The 17,958-nt window shown below is 38.4% G+C and overlaps 1 protein-coding gene and 1 long non-coding RNA gene across 8 annotated transcripts in view; one reads left to right on the top strand and one right to left on the bottom strand.

Moving 5' to 3' along the window:
- LOC126279138 (blastoderm-specific protein 25D) overlaps positions 1 to 17,958 on the bottom strand; it is a 139,363-nt gene that overhangs the window by 16,745 nt on the left and 104,660 nt on the right. For all 7 annotated transcript variants that reach the window (XM_049979646.1, XM_049979647.1, XM_049979645.1 and 4 more), the window contains exons 16-17: positions 14,907 to 15,033; positions 1,021 to 1,136 (exon numbers count right to left, since the gene is read on the bottom strand). In XM_049979646.1, coding sequence (XP_049835603.1) covers positions 1,021 to 1,136; positions 14,907 to 15,033 — 243 coding nt within the window. The remainder of the gene's footprint in view (positions 1 to 1,020; positions 1,137 to 14,906; positions 15,034 to 17,958) is intronic.
- LOC126279140 (uncharacterized) overlaps positions 1 to 17,958 on the top strand; it is a 255,033-nt gene that overhangs the window by 224,957 nt on the left and 12,118 nt on the right. The gene's annotated exons all lie outside the window — the stretch shown is intronic.

Genomic DNA, 17,958 nt, shown 5'->3' with positions numbered 1-17,958 from the left:
GGATCAATGAAAACATGTTGCCTGGTCAGATGAATCACATTTCTTGTTACACCAGGTCGATTGTCATGCTCGGATTCAACATCGTCTAGGCTACGAGTACCAGGCATGGAGGCCAGTGGGGGCCAGTATCACACTACAGAGGACATTCACACAGACTTTCATGGGGCCAGCTGGTAGTAATCGAAGGCACCATGACAGCTGTGGACTATGTGATTATTATTCCAGACCATCTGCATCCCTTTATGACTGATGTCTTCCACAAAGCTGACAGTATCTTCCAGCAGGATAAGTGCCTGTGTCACAAAGCCAGTATCATGCTAAAGTGATTTGAAGAGCATGATAGGGAACTCCCATTGATGCCTTGGCCACCAAATTTACCTGATCTGTACATGATGGAACACATCTGGGATGCTATTGGACTCCTGTTCCGTGTACACAAATCAGCAGCCCATAATTCAGTAGCATGACCTGCATGTAGACATCTAGTGCCACGTACCTCTGAGAGCCTACCACGGACTTGTCAAATCCACACCATGCGAAATGCTGGATGGACCAACATGGTATTAGCCAGGTAGTCAAAACGATTCGGTCTATCAGTGTATCTGTCTGTAAAATTTGTGGCTGCATTATTATCAGTGAAAATTGTTTCATTCTTAGCTGCATTATTACGCGAAAATTTTAATGCAAGATGTATGTAGAAATGAACTCTTTGCACTGTCATTCAAAATGTTCTACATACAATACCTACCTCTTCTCAGGAGCTGTTTCAGAGCAATATATCCCTTTGTAGATTGAGAAACCAGTATTCTCATCATCGTTATCATCATCATCATCATCATATTATTATTATTATTGTTATAATAATTATTATTATTTGAAACAAAAATAATGACTCAGATATTAGTCATTTATTGACATAAAATAGGTACTGGCACTAAGATAAATATCTGTTTGGACTGATAGTAATTTTGTGCTAGTGAATACTAATTTTCAAACCAAAATTAGAATTATGAGATTTACCTGCAGTCTTTGACTTGCTCTTCTTCCACCATCAAGCTCAACAACAAATGTCCTATCACTTTCCCAACTGCAATTCTCAAGATCAGCTACTTGCACAGCAACATCTAGTCTTCTTCCTGAATATAGAATATGTTTGTGATTGAAAGTATGGAAAACACAGAAGTTATAGTTATTGAACTATTGAAAAAATAACTATTAGATGTAATTTGTAACCACTAGCACATACAAAACATACATGAAAAATCTGAGTCTGGTATTTCAATTATTGTAATACTTGCGATATGTATTTTCAACTTCTTCTGAAATTGCTCACAGTAAGTGAAATAAAAAAGGGGCCAACATGAGCAGAAAAAAAAGTGTTCACAAAACATAAGTGGAGAAAAAAAACAGTTTTACGTGATAAGCTGGAAATCCACAGAAGACTACTTAAGAAATAGACAGAATATGTAGATTGAGCGAAAAAAAAAAAAAAAAAAAAAAAAGAAATGTACTAGGAAAATAAAACTTATAATAATAGTATATGAATGCACAGGCATAATGAGCAAATACACTGTATCTCTGAGATATTATTATCTCTTAAGAATCAGCAAGGGCTTGCTGAAATACAATTCCTCTGAATTTTTTTTGTGAAAACCTTAAAGCTTTTAAAATAAAACAAATATTATTAACATTCTACATCTTTATTCTTCACATCTACACATCTGCAGCTCTCTTGGGCTAGAGGGCTCCAAATTGTAGCATGTAACATGGTTATGTGGAACTAATCTATGTCAGTGCATGAGAAAGTGCGTGCTGTGATCAACTTTCAAATTAAAAGAGTTCGTCCACACATGGAGCACTCTTACTTCAGCATGACAATCCCAGACCATACACAAGTACAACGACATCTGCAACAAGCTGACTGTCATTGATCATTCTCCATAGAGTCCTGGCTTGGCACCATCTTATTTTCATTTGTTTCCAAACCTTAAAGAACACCTTCGAGAACTTCACTTTGATAGTGATGAAGTGGTGCAAGCAGAGGTGAGCCTGTGGCTCCATCAACAAAGTCAAGCACTCTACAGTGACAGTATCAACAAACTGGTCTCTTGTTAGGAGAAATTTGTTCATTGCTAGGTTTACTATGTTGAGAACTAAATACGTAGACCCGAAAGACGTTAACAACATTTGTTTTATCTAAAAAGCTTTACGGGTTTTCACATACAAAATATCAGAGACATTACTTTTTAGCATGCCCTCATAAATGCAAGTATGTGTATACGATAAATTCTGATACTCCATTATGATTATCTAGTAACCTTGTTTATTCTCTATACTGAAAAAAGGGAACATTATATTCACTGAAGAAAAAGAAAGAGAAAATACAGTAACAGCATAATATGTCTAAACAGGCATAATTGGCAAGCACATTGCATCTCTGAAATGTTATGTTGTGTGGAGTTACATGCAAATATGTGTGAATGATGAATTATGTATCAGCCTTGCTTACTATTCAGTCTGGACAGGAGGAGGAGGAGGAGGAGGAGGAGGAGGGGGGGGGGGAGGAGGAGGAGGAGGAGGAGGAGGAGGAGGAAGAAGAAGAAGAAGAAGAAGAAGAAGAAGAAGTGACATGTTCCACATCATTACAAAATATCATATTCATTATCTGTGGAACAAGTATTAATGTATGTATGTATGTATGTATGAAGACTTTATCTTCTGAACCAAATGAAGAAAACTGTTGATAACAGATAACAGCTTAATACCATTAATTACAACACCCTGCCTCGCTGCACAATGCCAAATACAGATCATTACGGTCAATGATAAACTTTTAGAAAAAACTAAGTGCTGTTAACTTCTTCTATTTTGGACTGCCTTTAATGAACTGAATCACCAAAATAAACAAATAAATTCTGGTATATATATCTTACTCAATTCATGTTGTGAAATAGTCAAATTTTGTTGGTGTGGGTATATCTTACTTAATTCATATCGTGACACAGCAAGCTGGAAATGACCCCACTTCAATGACTGCTCCCCTAATGACTGGACTGATAATCTTCTCGCCAGTTGTTATGCTAGTTATCATTATATACTGAACACATGTTATTTATACTGAACATATGTGACATGTAACCTGCCTAAATACTTGAAAAGCTTGGACTTTGCTCCACCTACAGTAAAAGTAGTATGGCCATTCGTTACAAAAACCGACATCTCAACTTTTATATTTTATTTTGCATGAATAATTAACTTCTGAAATAATAGACATTGAAAATTCCATACTGTCATAATTTCTACTGCTTATTTTACCTTTAGGCTTGTTAGGTTCTCAACTTTTAACACAGTACTTTTCTGGCTCCTTACTCATTAATTAAGCCACTAATTATGATTTTGAATAATTTAGAATATGTAAAATAATTTTTTAATGTGGCACTGGTATCTGTAAACTGGGCATTCTTAGTGTGCATGCATGAAAATTAAATGAAACGTCGTGTGACGAGGGCCTCCCGTCGGGTAGACCGTTCGCCCGGTGCAAGTCTTTCATTTGACTCCACTTCGGCGACTTGTGCGTCGATGGGGATGAAATGATGATGATTAGGACAACACAACACCCAGTCCCTGAGTGGAGAAAATCTCCAACCCAGCCGGGAATCGAACCCGGGCTCTTTGGATTGACAGTCTGTCGCGCTGACCGCTCAGCTACCGGGGCGGACAGTGTGGATGCATGAAGTGATTCCATAAACTTTTCTAAATTCTTAGATAATCACATTTTTGTACACCACAATTTAGTCAATACTTATAGTCCATCCGGAGTATCAATATTGTACCTAGCTGTTTGTTAAATGATTATGTAATTTCCAAAATAACGATTTGTTCATAAGACTGTTTTTGAATAGTCAGACATCATCAGCCAGCCCCGGTACAGTTAACAAGCTCCCAGTTTTTGTTCAAGCTACAGCTATGCACAATTTGTTTACAGAAGTACTTGTACCTGTATAGGCGAAGAATCATTAATAGCAATGTCAAAAAATCTTTCAACTGATTTTTGTAGCTCAAGAAGTTTATGGATATTTTGACTGAACTGTGTTGTGGTTGGTAGGAGGCACTGACTATCGCTTTCACGTGAATGCAGTATTGTCGAATGATAATATTGCCAGTGAACTGTGACATTTTGTGTTAATATGGCCAGCATTTTGTGCTACACTTAATTATTTTGTTCAGTGACATGTTAGGAGTATTACTGCTTATGGGACAGTGCTTCACTATCTCTGCCACTGTATCTTTTTGTTACTTGTCAGTACTGACCTGATAGTAGGTGCTAATAATCTCACAACGCCCCCCCCCCCCCCCCCCCCCAATGAACCATGGACCCCTTGCCATTGGTGGGAAGGCTTGCATGCCTCAGCGAAACAGATGGCCGTACCGTAGGTGCAACCACAGCGGAGGGGTATCTGTTGAGAGGCCAGACAAACATGTGGTTCCTGAAGAGGGGCAGCAGCCTTTTCGGTAGTTGCAGGGGCAACAGTCTGGATGATTGACTGATCTGGCCTTGTAACATTAGCCAAAACGGCCTGGCTGTGCTGGTACTGCGAACGGCTGAAAGCAAGGGGAAACTACAGCCGTAATTTTTCCTGAGGGCATGCAGCTTTACTGTATGATTAAATGATGATGTCGTCCTCTTGGGTAAAATATTCCGGAGGTAAAATAGTCCCCCATTTGGATCTCCGGGCGGGGACTACTCAAGAGGATGTCGTTATCAGGAGAAAGAAAACTGGCATTCTACGGATCGGAGCGTGGAATGTCAGATCCCTTAATCGGGCAGGTAGGTTAGAAAATTCAAAAAGGGAAATGGATAGGTTAAAGTTAGATATTGTGGGAATTAGTGAAGTTCGGTGGCAGGAGGAACAAGACTTTTGGTCAGGTGAATACAGTGTTATAAATACAAATAGGGGTAATGCAGGAGTAGGTTTAATAATGAATAAAAAAATAGGAGTGCGGGTAAGCTACTACAAACAGCATAGTGAACGCATTATTGTGGCCAAGATAGACACAAAGCCCATGCCTACTACAGTAGCACAAGTTTATATGCCAACTAGCTCTGCAGATGATGAAGAAATTGAGGAAATGTATGATGAGATAAAAGAAATTATTCAGGTAGTGAAGGGAGACGAAAATTTAATAGTCATGGGTGACTGGAATTCGTCAGTAGGAAAAGGGAGAGAAGGAAACATAGTAGGTGAATATGGATTGGGGGGAAGAAATGGACGAGGAAGCCGTCTGGTAGAATTTTGCACAGAGCATAACTTAATCGTAGATAATACTTAGTTCAAGAATCATAAAAGAAAGTTGTATACATGGAAGAATCCTGGAGATACTAAAAGGTATCAGATAGATTATATAATGGTAAGACAGAGATTTAGGAATCAGGTTTTAAATTGTAAGACATTTCCAGGGGCAGATGTGGACTCTGACCACAATCTATTGGTTATGAACTGTAGATTAAAACTGAAGAAACTACAAAAAGGTGCTAATTTAAGGAGATGGGACCTGGATAAACTGAAAGAACCAGAGGTTGTAGAGAGTTTCAGCGAGAGCTTAAGGAAACAATTGACAGGAATGGAGGGAAGAAATACAGTAGAAGAAGAATGGGTAGCTCTGAGGGATGAAGTAGTGAAGGCAGCAGAAGATAAAGTAGGTAAAAAGATGAGGGCTAATAGAAATCCGTGGGTAACAGAAGAAATATTGAATTTAATTGATGAAAGGAGAAAATATAAAAATACAGTAAATGAAGCAGGCAAAAAGGAATACAAACGGCTCAAAAATGAGATCGACAGGAAGTGCAAAGTGGCTAAGCAGGGATGGCTAGAGGACAAATGTAAGGATGTAGAGGCCTATCTCATGAGGGGTAAGATAGATACTGCCTACAGGAAAATTAAAGAGACCTTTGGAGAAAAGAGAGCCACTTGTATGAATATCAAGAGCTCAGATGGAAACCCAGTTCTAAGTAAAGAAGGGAAGGCGGAAAGGTGGAAGGAGTATATAGAAGGTTTATACAAGGGCGATGTACTGGAAATGGAAGAGGATGCAGATGAAGATGAAGTGGGAGATACGATACTGCGGGAAGAGTTTGACAGAGCACTGAAAGACCTGAGTCGAAACAAGGTCCCGGGAGTAGACAACATTCCATTAGAACTACTGACGACCTTGGGAGAGCCAGTTATGACAAAACTCTACCATTTGGTGAGCAAGATGTATGAGACAGGCGAAATACCCTCAGACTTCAAGAAGAATATAATAATTCCAATCCCAAAGAAATCAGGTGTTGACAGATGTGAAAATTACCAAACAATCAGTTTAATAAGTCACAGCTGCAAAATACTAACGCGAATTCTTTACAGACGAATGGAAAAACTGGTAGAAGCGGACCTTGGGGAAGATCAATTTGGATTCCGCAGAAATGTTGGAACATATGAGGCAATACTAACCTTACGACTTATCTTAGAAGAAAGATTTAGAAAAAGGCAAACCTACGTTTCTAGCATTTGTAGACTTGGAGAAAGGTTTTGACAATGTTGACTGGAATACTCTCTTTCAAATTCTAAAGGTGGCAGGGGTAAAATACAGGGAGCGTAAGGCTATTTACAATTTGTACAGAAACCAGATGGCAGTTATAAGAGTCAAGGGGCGTGAAAGGGAAACAGTGGTTGGGAAGGGAGTGAGACAGGGTTGTAGCCTCTCCCCAATGTTATTCAATCTGTATATTGAGCAAGTAGTAAAGGAAACAAAAGAAAAATTTGTAGTAGGTATTAAAATTCATGGAGAAGAAATAAAAACTTTGAGGTTCGCCGATGACATTGTAATTGTGTCAGAGACAGCAAAGGACTTGGAAGAGCAGTTGAACGGAATGGACAGTTTCTTCAATGGAGGATATAAGATGAACATCAACAAAAGCAAAACGAGGATAATGGAATGTAGTCAAATTAAATCAGGTGATGCTGAGGGAATTAGATTAGGAAATGAGACACTTAAAGTAGTAAATGAGTTTTGCTATTTGGGGAGTAAAATAACTGATGATGGTCGAAGTAGAGAGGATATAAAATGTAGACTGGCAATGGCAAGGAAAGCGTTTCTGAAGAAAAGAAATTTGTTAACATCGAGTATAGATTTAAATGTCAGGAAGTCGTTTCTGAAAGTATTTGTATGGAGTGTAGCCATGTATGGAAGTGAAACATGGACGATAACTAGTTTGGACTAGAAGAGAATAGAAGCTTTCGAAATGTGGGGCTACAGAAGAATGCTGAAGATTAGATGGGTAGATCACATAACTAATGAGAAGGTATTGAATAGAATTGGGGAGAAGAGGAGTTTGTGGCACAACTTGACAAAAAGAAGGGACTGGTTGGTAGGACATGTTTTGAGGCATCAAGGGATCACAAATTTAGCATTGGAGGGCAGCGTGGAGGGTAAAAATCGTAGAGGGAGACCAAGAGATGAATACACTAAGCAGATTCAGAAGGATGTAGGTTGCAGTAAGTACTGGGAGATGAAGAAGCTTGCACAGGATAGAGTAGCATGGACAGCTGCATCAAACCAGTCTGAGGACTGAAGACCACAACAACAACAACAACAATCTCACAAAGGTAAAACACTGGTTACCGTACAAACACAAGGAGTATAGCAATGGGCAGTTTGACAGCCTCCAGTTAAGTTAGTGTCTGTGGTGTCACCGCTAGACACCACACTTGGTAGGTGGTAGCCTATAAATCGGCCGCACTCCGTTAGTATACGTCGGAGCTGCGTGTCGCCACTGTATAGCAATGGAGTGTAGCAATGGGCAGTTTGACAGCCTCCAGTTAAGTTAGTGATGTCTGTGGTGTCACCGCTAGACACCACACTTGGTAGGTGGTATCCTATAAATCGGCCGCACTCCGTTAGTATACGTCGGAGCTGCGTGTCGCCACTGTCAGTGATTGCAGACCAAGCGCCGTCACACGGCAGGTCTAGTCTAGAGAGACTCCCTAGCTCTCGCCCCAGTTGTACAGCCAACTTTGCTAGCGATGGTTCACTGTCTACATACACTCTCATTTGCAGAGATGACAGTTTAGCATAACCTTCAGCTACGTCATTTGCTACGACCTAGCAAGGAGCCATATTCAGTTACTATTCTGAACAGATAATATTGTGACTCGTGTACCGTCAAGAGCACCGTTCATTATTAATGGATTAAAGTTAAGTATGAAACTAATTACTTGTCATATTCCAGACCTCACGTCAATATAGTTCTTCCCTCCTCACACTAGCCTGCGTGAACTAAAACGTGTGCATTTCGGCCTCCTCTAGTAACACGGTGTTGGCTCTTCAGCCAACACAACAATGTCACAACAGCAAGTATGATCAAATCTTACCATCACGAACTGCTGACTTCTTTAAATGCACATCTTTTTAATTAACTGTCATAATAACACCCAACCACCTCTGTGACATGAGATTTATGAAGTTCCCACAGAAGATATACACATGCCCCTGACATAAAACATGCATGGGAAGTGAAACTAGTAACAGGCAATGGAATGAATGCAGAAAACTCATTAGCAAAATTACTGTTCAGTGGCTCCTGTTGTTCACAGCAATCATAACCTTATGTCTTACCTAACCAGCAGAAGTTTGTGATTTTAATAAATATGTCTTATATAAAACAAATTTTAAAATTTTTCCACAACAATCCATTGTGATTGAGAAGGGGTACAAAGACATATTAGTCTAATGATGTAATGTTCACAATACTTTTTTTAGTTTACACCTTATTGGTTATTGTGTAACATAAAAAAATAGTCTGTATTCACTAAAAATTGCCCAGACCCCCAGCTTTTCGCTCTGCCTACCACACCATACCCCTTTCCATTGTTGTGTTACCCAGCGAATTGTCCTTCGTCTTAGCTTGTGGAATTACAGTATCATAATCTATAAGGCTAACAGGATTGTAAAAATTGCTCATGAAGAGTGCATACCCTGTACCTTCCATTCTTTCAAGCAACTTTGAATGCATCTCCCTAACTGCTAATGCCTGCACATTTTCTTCCACTCTGCTTCTGCATATTAATGACCTTTCATCAGTAACATTCCCAGATATCTAGTTTGTTTTGTTTACAGATGACATAAACTTTGCAATAATTAGCACTTCAAGTATAGTCTTAGAAAGAATGGTTAATGACATTTTCATGAACATTAATAAAGGGTTCCTCCCTAGTACTTTGTCAATAAACTTTGAGAAGAAATGTTATATGTAGTTCAGAACTCATATGAGTTTTCCTCCAGTATATTCCAACAATATGAGAAGAAGCAGACAGAAGAGATTGACAGTGTTAAATTCTTGGGATTCCAACTTGGTAAGTTGCACTGGGAGAAGCAATGCACGTAATTGCTGAAGTGCCTGAAGTAAATCGTTATTTACAATGTGGATGTTGTCATACTTAGGAAATATAAAAATTAAATTCTGTTTGTTGTGTGTTACAACGTAGATCATTTACATATGTGAGGAACAATGCTGGACCTAAGACTGAGCCTTGTGGAACTTAGTAAGTCATTTCTGCCCAGTCTGCATTATGTCCCCACTAAATTTGTGGAATTACTATTGCAACTATCTGCATTATTTTGGTTGGATATGAAAATATCCACTGGTCGGCTATACCATCAACCCCACAAAACTTCAATTTTTCTACAGATATACTTGGTTAACACAGTCAAATGCCTTAGATAGATTCAAGTACTTTATATCCGTTACTGATAGAATGGGATTGTCAGGATCAGTAAATAATTCCCTTGAATATCTGAAACTAGCCTTTACAAATAGCTTCAGGTACATGAATATGTCACTCACATCACCAAAAGAAATAACTTCCATAATAAAATCTTTAAAAACAAAGCATTCTAGTGGTTAGGATGAAATATCAACAAAGTTAATTAAGGCATGTTCTTGTGAGTTTAGTACAATTCTAAGTTACTTGTGTAACCAGTCAATTATAACTGGGACATTTCCTGACTGGCTGAAATATGCAGATGTTAAGCCTCTATTCAAGAAAGGGGATAAATAGATGCCATCAAACTACAGACCGATTTCACTTTTGCCAGCATTCTCAAAAATTTTAGAAAAAGTAATCTACAGGCAGCTTCTCAACCATCTGACCACAAATAACATATTATCAAGAACACAGTTTGGATTTCTGAAGGGTTCTGATATCGAAAAGGCTATTTACACCTACTGTGAAAATGTACTTAATTCATTAAATAACAAGTTACAAGCAGCAGGTATTTTCTGTGATTTGTCAAAGGCATTCGATTGTGTAATCCACAACATCCTTTTAAATAAATTAGAATTCTATGGTGTCACGGGCAGTGCTGCAAAATGGTTCAAGTCATACCTCGCTAACAGGAAACAAAGGGTGTCAGTGCAAGGGACTAGTGAATTAAGTCATCAGTCATCATCAGAATGGGAAGAAATTACATGTGGTGTCCGACAAGGATCCATCTGAGGGCCATTGCTTTTTCTTGTGTACATTAATGATCTCTCATCAGTTATACTGCCAGAAGCAGAGTTCGTTTTGTTTGCAGATGACACAAGTATTGCAATAAATAGTATGTCGAGTGTAGTTCTAGAAATATCTGCTAATGATATCTTCATGGATATTAATAAATAGTTTAAAGCCAACTCACTGACATTAAACTTCGAAAAGACTCACTATATGCAATTCAATTCAGAACCTGTAAGAGGTTTCCACCCAGCATATGCATAAAGTATGAAGAAGAGCAGATAGAAGAGGTTGACAGTCTTAAATTCCTGGGATTACAACTTGATAATAAATTCAGTTGGGAGCACACCACAGAACTGCAGAAACGCCTTAACAAATCTGTATTTGCAATTAGAGTGTTAGCAGACATAGGCAACATAAAAGTGAAAAAGCTTGCATACTTTGCCTACTTTCATTCCATAATGTCATATGGTATGATATTTTGGGGTAACTCTTCAAGTTAAACAAAAGTTTTCAGAGTCCAAAAGCGTGTAATACGTATTATTTGTGGAGTGAACTCACGGACGTCTTGTAGAAACCTCTTCAAAGAACTGGGTATACTAACTACTGCCCCTCAGTATATTTACTCCTTAATGAAATTTGTCCTAAATAATATATCTCTTTTTCCAACAAACAGCTCAGTTCATACATACAATACCAGGAACAAAAATAATCTGCACAAGGACTTAAAAGCACTTACTTTAGTTCAAAAAGGGGGTCCACTACTCAGGAACACTCATCTTCAATAATTTGCCAGCAAACAAAAAATTTATTTACAAATACAGATCAGTTTAAAAGGAGCCTTCTACTCCATTGACGAATTTTTTAATAGAAACAAATGATGCGTTGTATATATTTATACTATTGGTATTGTTATTTCAGCTTAAAAAAAATAAAAAATAAAAAAAAGGTGACATGTTCCACATCCACGAGGATCTCTTCAACACGGATCTATGGAATGAAAAACTAATCTAATCTAAGAAAATACCAACCAATGCTATTTTATTATTTAATGTTTGTAAAATGTGGTTAGGGTACATGTAAACAGCATTCCCAGTAGAGCATCTCTTCTGATACCCAAAGTGTGATTTGCAAATGAGAATGGGCAGCCACTTGGCCTTAGATTGGCTGGCTAATGGTCTCACATGAACTGCTGGCTAGAGATCCTGTGCTGCCAACAGTTCACAGTGATAACTGTCAGAAGTACATGTAATGAGGCATACTGATAGTATAGTACCATTCAACAGTATGTCCTGCACGATTACAAGAAAGTGCCTCTTGAGCACATTGTTTGGTTGTACCTTGTAAAACTGAAGTCACACTGAAAGTAGTTTTCAAATACTGGATGACAGAAATTCTCTAAAAAGTCAGACTCAAATTTAAAATCCAAGAAATCATTGTCTGATTAATTTGCAATATCTGTGAGCAGCTGTCTGCTGGAACAGTTTATATTTACTCTGGAATATTTCCAACTGATATTTTCTGTACTCATGTTCAGTCTTTGGTAGATAACAGTGAAGACTTGTTTCATCAGTAGGAAGGTATAGTTACAGAAATTTTATCAAATTTTATTCTTTGGATTCTGGTACTTGTAGAAAATATTGACTGGTACTTTACATCAGACTTCATGCCAATTCAGAGCTTAAACCAACTTATTTCATAGACATACACTTCAAATGTAAGGTTTATTATTTGTCACAAAAATAGTTTTTGGCCAGTAAGGCCTTCGTCAAAATTAGACGACAAACACAATCGTATAAACACAACTCACAAAAAACTGCAGTCTCAGGCAACTGAGGCCTCAGTTGCCTGAGACTGCAGTCATGTCTTTCCTTTTCATAATACTTTTACATTCCATTCTGGATTTTCCATTGTCTGATTTATTATTTGTAATTTTTTGGTACAAAACACATGCCAAAAACCGATACATTTAGCCATACCAGATAAATGATGCAAGCTATACTCATTCAGATTATTTTATAATATGACACATAAAGGCAGCTGTTCTTAGTCAAGCTTTGCTCCACACACCCATGCCACATTCAAGAACAAGAAGCAAATTTCTGAGCACAGAATACAAAGAACATAAAAATTTCATCAAGAGTGTTCTCAGTAATCACATATATCATATCATTTAGAGAATGTGTGACTTACTGGCCAAAATGTAAAAATGCTACTGAGACCCCATATTAATATCCCAAAAAATGTGGTGTCTGAAGTTATCATTTTCTGTGGAATCTGGCAGCCGCTATAAGAAATCCATGAAAAACTTACTGAAAATGTTTGGATATAATCAAAATCTCCAATTAACATAAAATAACTAGTGATACACACAGCCTAGCCATCCAGGGGCATCACTTCTGTACTGAGAAGTAGTCCCTCTTTAAATATACAAAGGGTCTCACTGAGACTTTCACACACTGAAATTACTCTCCCAACCTTTTACAGAAACAAATCTCCCAAGCCTTAGCGCTCCAGTCATCCACCACCTTCCAAAGTCACACCGTCTGGCCACAAGGGAGCATTCCCTCTTGTCTCAGAACTACCAGGACTGGAGCAGCTGAATCACATTCTCCATCAGGGATTCAATTACCTCTAGTCATGCCCTGAAATGAGGATGCCCTATCCCACTATCCTTCTGACGCCTCCTACAGTGGTATTCTGCCGCCTACCGAACCTACACAATATCCTCATCCACTCCAATCCTGCTTCCAACCCCTGGTCTCATGGCTCACATCCATGTAACAGATCTAGATGCAAGACTGTCCCATATTTCCTCCCACTCCCACCACCACCACCACCAACTACAGTCCGATCACAAGCACCACCTATTCCATCAACAGCACGGCAATCTGTGAAAGTAATCATGTGATCTACAAGCTAAGCTGCAACTAATTTGCTGCATTCTATGCGGACATAACAACCAATAAGCGGTCTATCCGCACGAACGGCAACCGACAAACTGTAGACCCCAGCTAGACCACCCAGCAGCTGGGCACGTTGCCTAACATAATATTCTTCACTTCAATGATGTACTGTCCCTACAATATGTTCTATGGTCCTGTAACCCCACTTCTTCACCCTCCTATCTCCTTCCCTGTTTCCACTCCAGCAGTACCCATCCTTCTATTCTACCAAAACACCCAAAGCCTTTTTAGTTCTCTCCTTTTCCACTCACTCCCCGCCCCCCTCCCCTACCACCCTTTCTGTCTAACCTCCTGTCTGCATCTAGCGGCCCTACCCCCCGCCACCATGTCCCTGTATGTTCCCACAAGCATTTTACCCCCCAACCCCTCTCCACATCAGCCTCCTCCTTACACCCACCACACAGACTGCTTCTCCCATCATGTGTTGTTGCTCACAGTCTGACGTTGGCGGCCAGAGACAATGGTCATGTGTGTGTGTGTGTGTGTGTGTGTGTGTGTGTGTGTGTGTGTGTGTGTGTGTTTGTACACTGTCTGCTTCAGAAGAAGGCCTTTTGGCTGAAAGCTTACTTATTTAGCAGTATATTTTTGTGCCTGTCTGTGACTCAACATCTCCATTACATGGTGAGTAGCAATCCAGCCTTTCCACAGTACTGTCAACTAGTAACAGAACATGTTAGTAGTTCTATATTTTTATTGTTTTGTTCAGATTTTAGCATTTCCCACCATCATCTATATGAGAATGGCACAAATTTTTGAAATGAGTATATGGAATCATACAGTTTACAGCACTTCAATGTGTACACCATTTGTATCATGGCCAGCAGGCACCTAAATTTGAGAAAAAGGGCAATCTTGTGAGGGGCATATATCAGGTTACAAGTTACACTGGCACAACAGAAACAAGTGATGGACATATGTACAACAGTTAACCCTCTAAGGCACCCTCAATCCAGTGTCTTAAGAAGTTGTCATCAGTTTGGCAGTCACTAAATTGCACACAGCTCACAAAGAGTGAGTGGAGGTTTATCACAATTCATGATGATACCAATATTCTATAAGGCAGGACACAGTTGTCCAGATCATCGTCTCTTACTAAGAGTACAAGTGATTTTCACATGGGGATGAATTCTGTGATTGTAGTGGATGCATCAGCACATCCATTCTCCAGCAGGCAGAGTAATGTGCTTCTATACTACCTTGTGGGGGGAAATGATACAGAACAATACTAGTAGTTATGGGCAGAAGCTCTGGAAGTTTTCCAGTCCCCTGATGTGCTAGAGGGAAAATCATAAGTTTCATTCCCTATCATCTTGCTGGAAGAAAGGCTCTTACAGAAGCTTAAATGCACTCGTCTACTGACATCCACTGCACTGTGGTTGGTGTTACAGCCTATCATATACTTGCTTACCTCTACTTCTTTTTGCTTCCAAGATCCTAACTCGTTCCTGTAACTGAGTTAGTTGCTGGTCTTTTTCTGCCACCTCTTGCTCATACCGCTGTCGCATTTCTTCACATTCCTCCTCTAAATCAGTCACCTGATGGAATATAAGAACAACACTGAAAATCAAATCAATATGACAAGTGGCCTGATACACTGACAAACTAATAACAAAATCAAAAGTTATGCAAAATAAATAATGAATTACGCATAATGAAACAAAATGCATCAGATAAAAATTTAGCGCTTTCGGAAGTGGACAGAATGGATGATCAGAATTTAACATATTATCAATTGGGAAAAGATGTGGCCATGGTGTTCATGAGAAACTGTGTCAACATTTGACTGTCATGTTTCAGATTTTAAAGATGTACTATAGTAAATATTAGAAAATTACCAAGTTACAAATAACTATGGCACGCAATAAAAATATCACATCAAATTATGTGTCCCATGGAAAATATACAGAAGCTAAAGGAATGCATCAGTAGCTTAAGCACGTATGTGGCCTGTCACCACCACAACTTATTATTTATACGTAAAGACAGATGAGAGACCTTTATGCTAACCAAGTAACATAACTTGAGAACATAAGTGACGAAATAAGAAAACAATTGCATGTAGAAGAAATGGTACCCAAGGTCCAGAGCAATAGTTGGATTACAATGTTGTGGCTCTGATTTCAAATCTAGGTATCCCATCATTTTGTAACAGCTCAGAATGTGGAGAGTGTTTCATCAGTTTTTTTGCAAAGCCTGCAGTTTGCAGCTTCTGCTGCCAGAATTAGTTACTTCTTCTGTTCCCTTTTTAAGGGTTCTACTAGTAATCCAAAACCAGGTATTTTCCTTGTCTACATTGCCCTCAAACTTAAATAGTCCACACAGTCCTTTAATGCTTATCTGTTTTTGGTGCTGATCTGCTTTTGTAGCATTTCAAGCAATTTCTCGTTATTGATCTCCTACAAAGCATTTTCCTCACTTTCAGTCACATGCATTTTCCTCACTTTCAGTCACATGGTCTGCTAATGTATAATTTTCTCCTTTAACTGTTTGCCTAACTTCCAGATATCCTCTGCCAGCTAATTTGAGTGCAAATGCAAAATGTCCACATCACTGTGAGGATGTAATGCATGATGAACTGTCAAGAGTGGCCTAGTTATCATGTTCCGGTTGACCAGCTCTGCTTGTATTTAGTTAGGTAACAAAGGTACATGGGCAAACAGATAATCTTTTGTATGAATGAAAAAGGAAAAAGAAACAAAATCTCTACTGTCTAATGTAACCTTCATTGTCTGGCACAAAAAATCTTCTCACTCCTTTATCGATAACACTCTTACTGCATCCTTTTGACATGAATATAAAACAATTGAATACTGTAAATCATTAATTAACACATTTCACACCGCCGTATTTTGAAACTCACCATTTATTTAAGAAAATGTGTTACAGAAACTTATGTGCCCCTCTCTTTGTGCCTGCTCAGTTTTACATCCACCAGGTGAATACAAAATACATCTGTCTCTGCATTTTTCATCTTTTATTATAACTGAGAATGAGATGGCAGCAGAGATAAAACTGCCCAAAGGAGCACATATTGATAGTATAGGATACTTGATGGGGAAAAAAACAGAAGAAAATACTACATAAAACCACAAAACTAAACAGAAAGAGTTATGTTGCATCCAGAGATGGTATTAGGTATTGCAATGGAACAAAGTAGTTGTCACAGAGAAGCAAGAGTTTCAAGAAGACAATACTAAGAATATGATGAGTTAAAAAGTTACTTAGAAGTTCCCATGAACTGTGTGTGAAGGTAAAATGAAAATTTTCAAGAAACGTGAGAGTATTAAGAAATGAAAACAAACTATTTTTCTTTTATTAAATAGGGGATGGCACAGTAATTAACAACAGATATGTACAGCCATCTGAAGATTTCTTTAATCTTCTGAAATGTACAGTCACTTAAGTATGTATTTCCAGATGAGGTGTATAAAGCTGTTTATTAAGAAAGGAAGAGTGCCTACAGATAATTGGATTTCAACAAAAACTGATAAAACTAGAGGCAAAGTAAGACAAGAGGAAATTGTGAAGAGCAAGACAAGTCAGTTTCGCAAAACTGTAATGATGCTGTTCTAGTTTTATTTCACAAGAATTTTTTTTAATTAAAATTACCATTAACGGACATTCAATTTGCTTATGTCACCTTAGAGTTTGCTTCCAATGGGGGGGGGGGGGGAAAAAAAAAAAAACTACTTAACTGCTTAGGTCATCAGTCCCCTAGAACTTAGAACTACTTAAACCTGCAAGCGTAGTGGTCACGCGGTTCCAGACTGTAGCGCCTAGAACCACTCGGCCACACCGGCTTCCACTAAAAATGGAAGACATTCGCATAGCGAATTTTCAAAAAGCTTAAAAATCCACTATAATAAAGCTAAACAATGAAATCCATCACACCAAAAAGAAAAATTTTAAGTTAACAATCTGTTTGTGTGGTTTTGCACATAGGGCAGATGAAAACAATTGGATGAACAGAAGAGTAAAAATGGTCTGGATTGCTTTTTGTGCGTGAAGCAGAATTTTTAAATTGTAGATTCCAATGTGTGTGAAGAGGAAAGTTTACACTTACAGTGTATTATCCGTTTTATTTTGGAATTTGACTGCATAGAATCATTCAAATACTGAGGGTTGTCCAGTGAGCAATGGAAAAATGAGTAGTAGTAATTACTAGGACAACAAACAAACCAGTGAACAAATTGAGTGGAAGACCAAATTATGACTGAAATAAAACTGGAATTGAAGCAGGCGGGACATGTAAACAGGCAAACGGATGGTGGGAGGATCAAGAAAATACACTGATAATTTCCAAGATATAAGAAATTAACAGTATAATGATTTAAAGAAAGGTGGATAGGGGAAATTAGAAAACATGTAAGAAAAATACAGTTGCATCCTGATGAAGTTGTATTGCATGGAAAAATCTAGAGGTTCCACCCAGCAGTTGATGTCAAATGGACAACAACGAC

The sequence above is a fragment of the Schistocerca gregaria genome, chromosome 6 (assembly GCF_023897955.1).
Source record: "Schistocerca gregaria isolate iqSchGreg1 chromosome 6, iqSchGreg1.2, whole genome shotgun sequence".
Classification (NCBI taxonomy): domain Eukaryota; kingdom Metazoa; phylum Arthropoda; class Insecta; order Orthoptera; family Acrididae; genus Schistocerca; species Schistocerca gregaria.
This window is presented reverse-complemented; position numbering and strand designations above follow the sequence as displayed.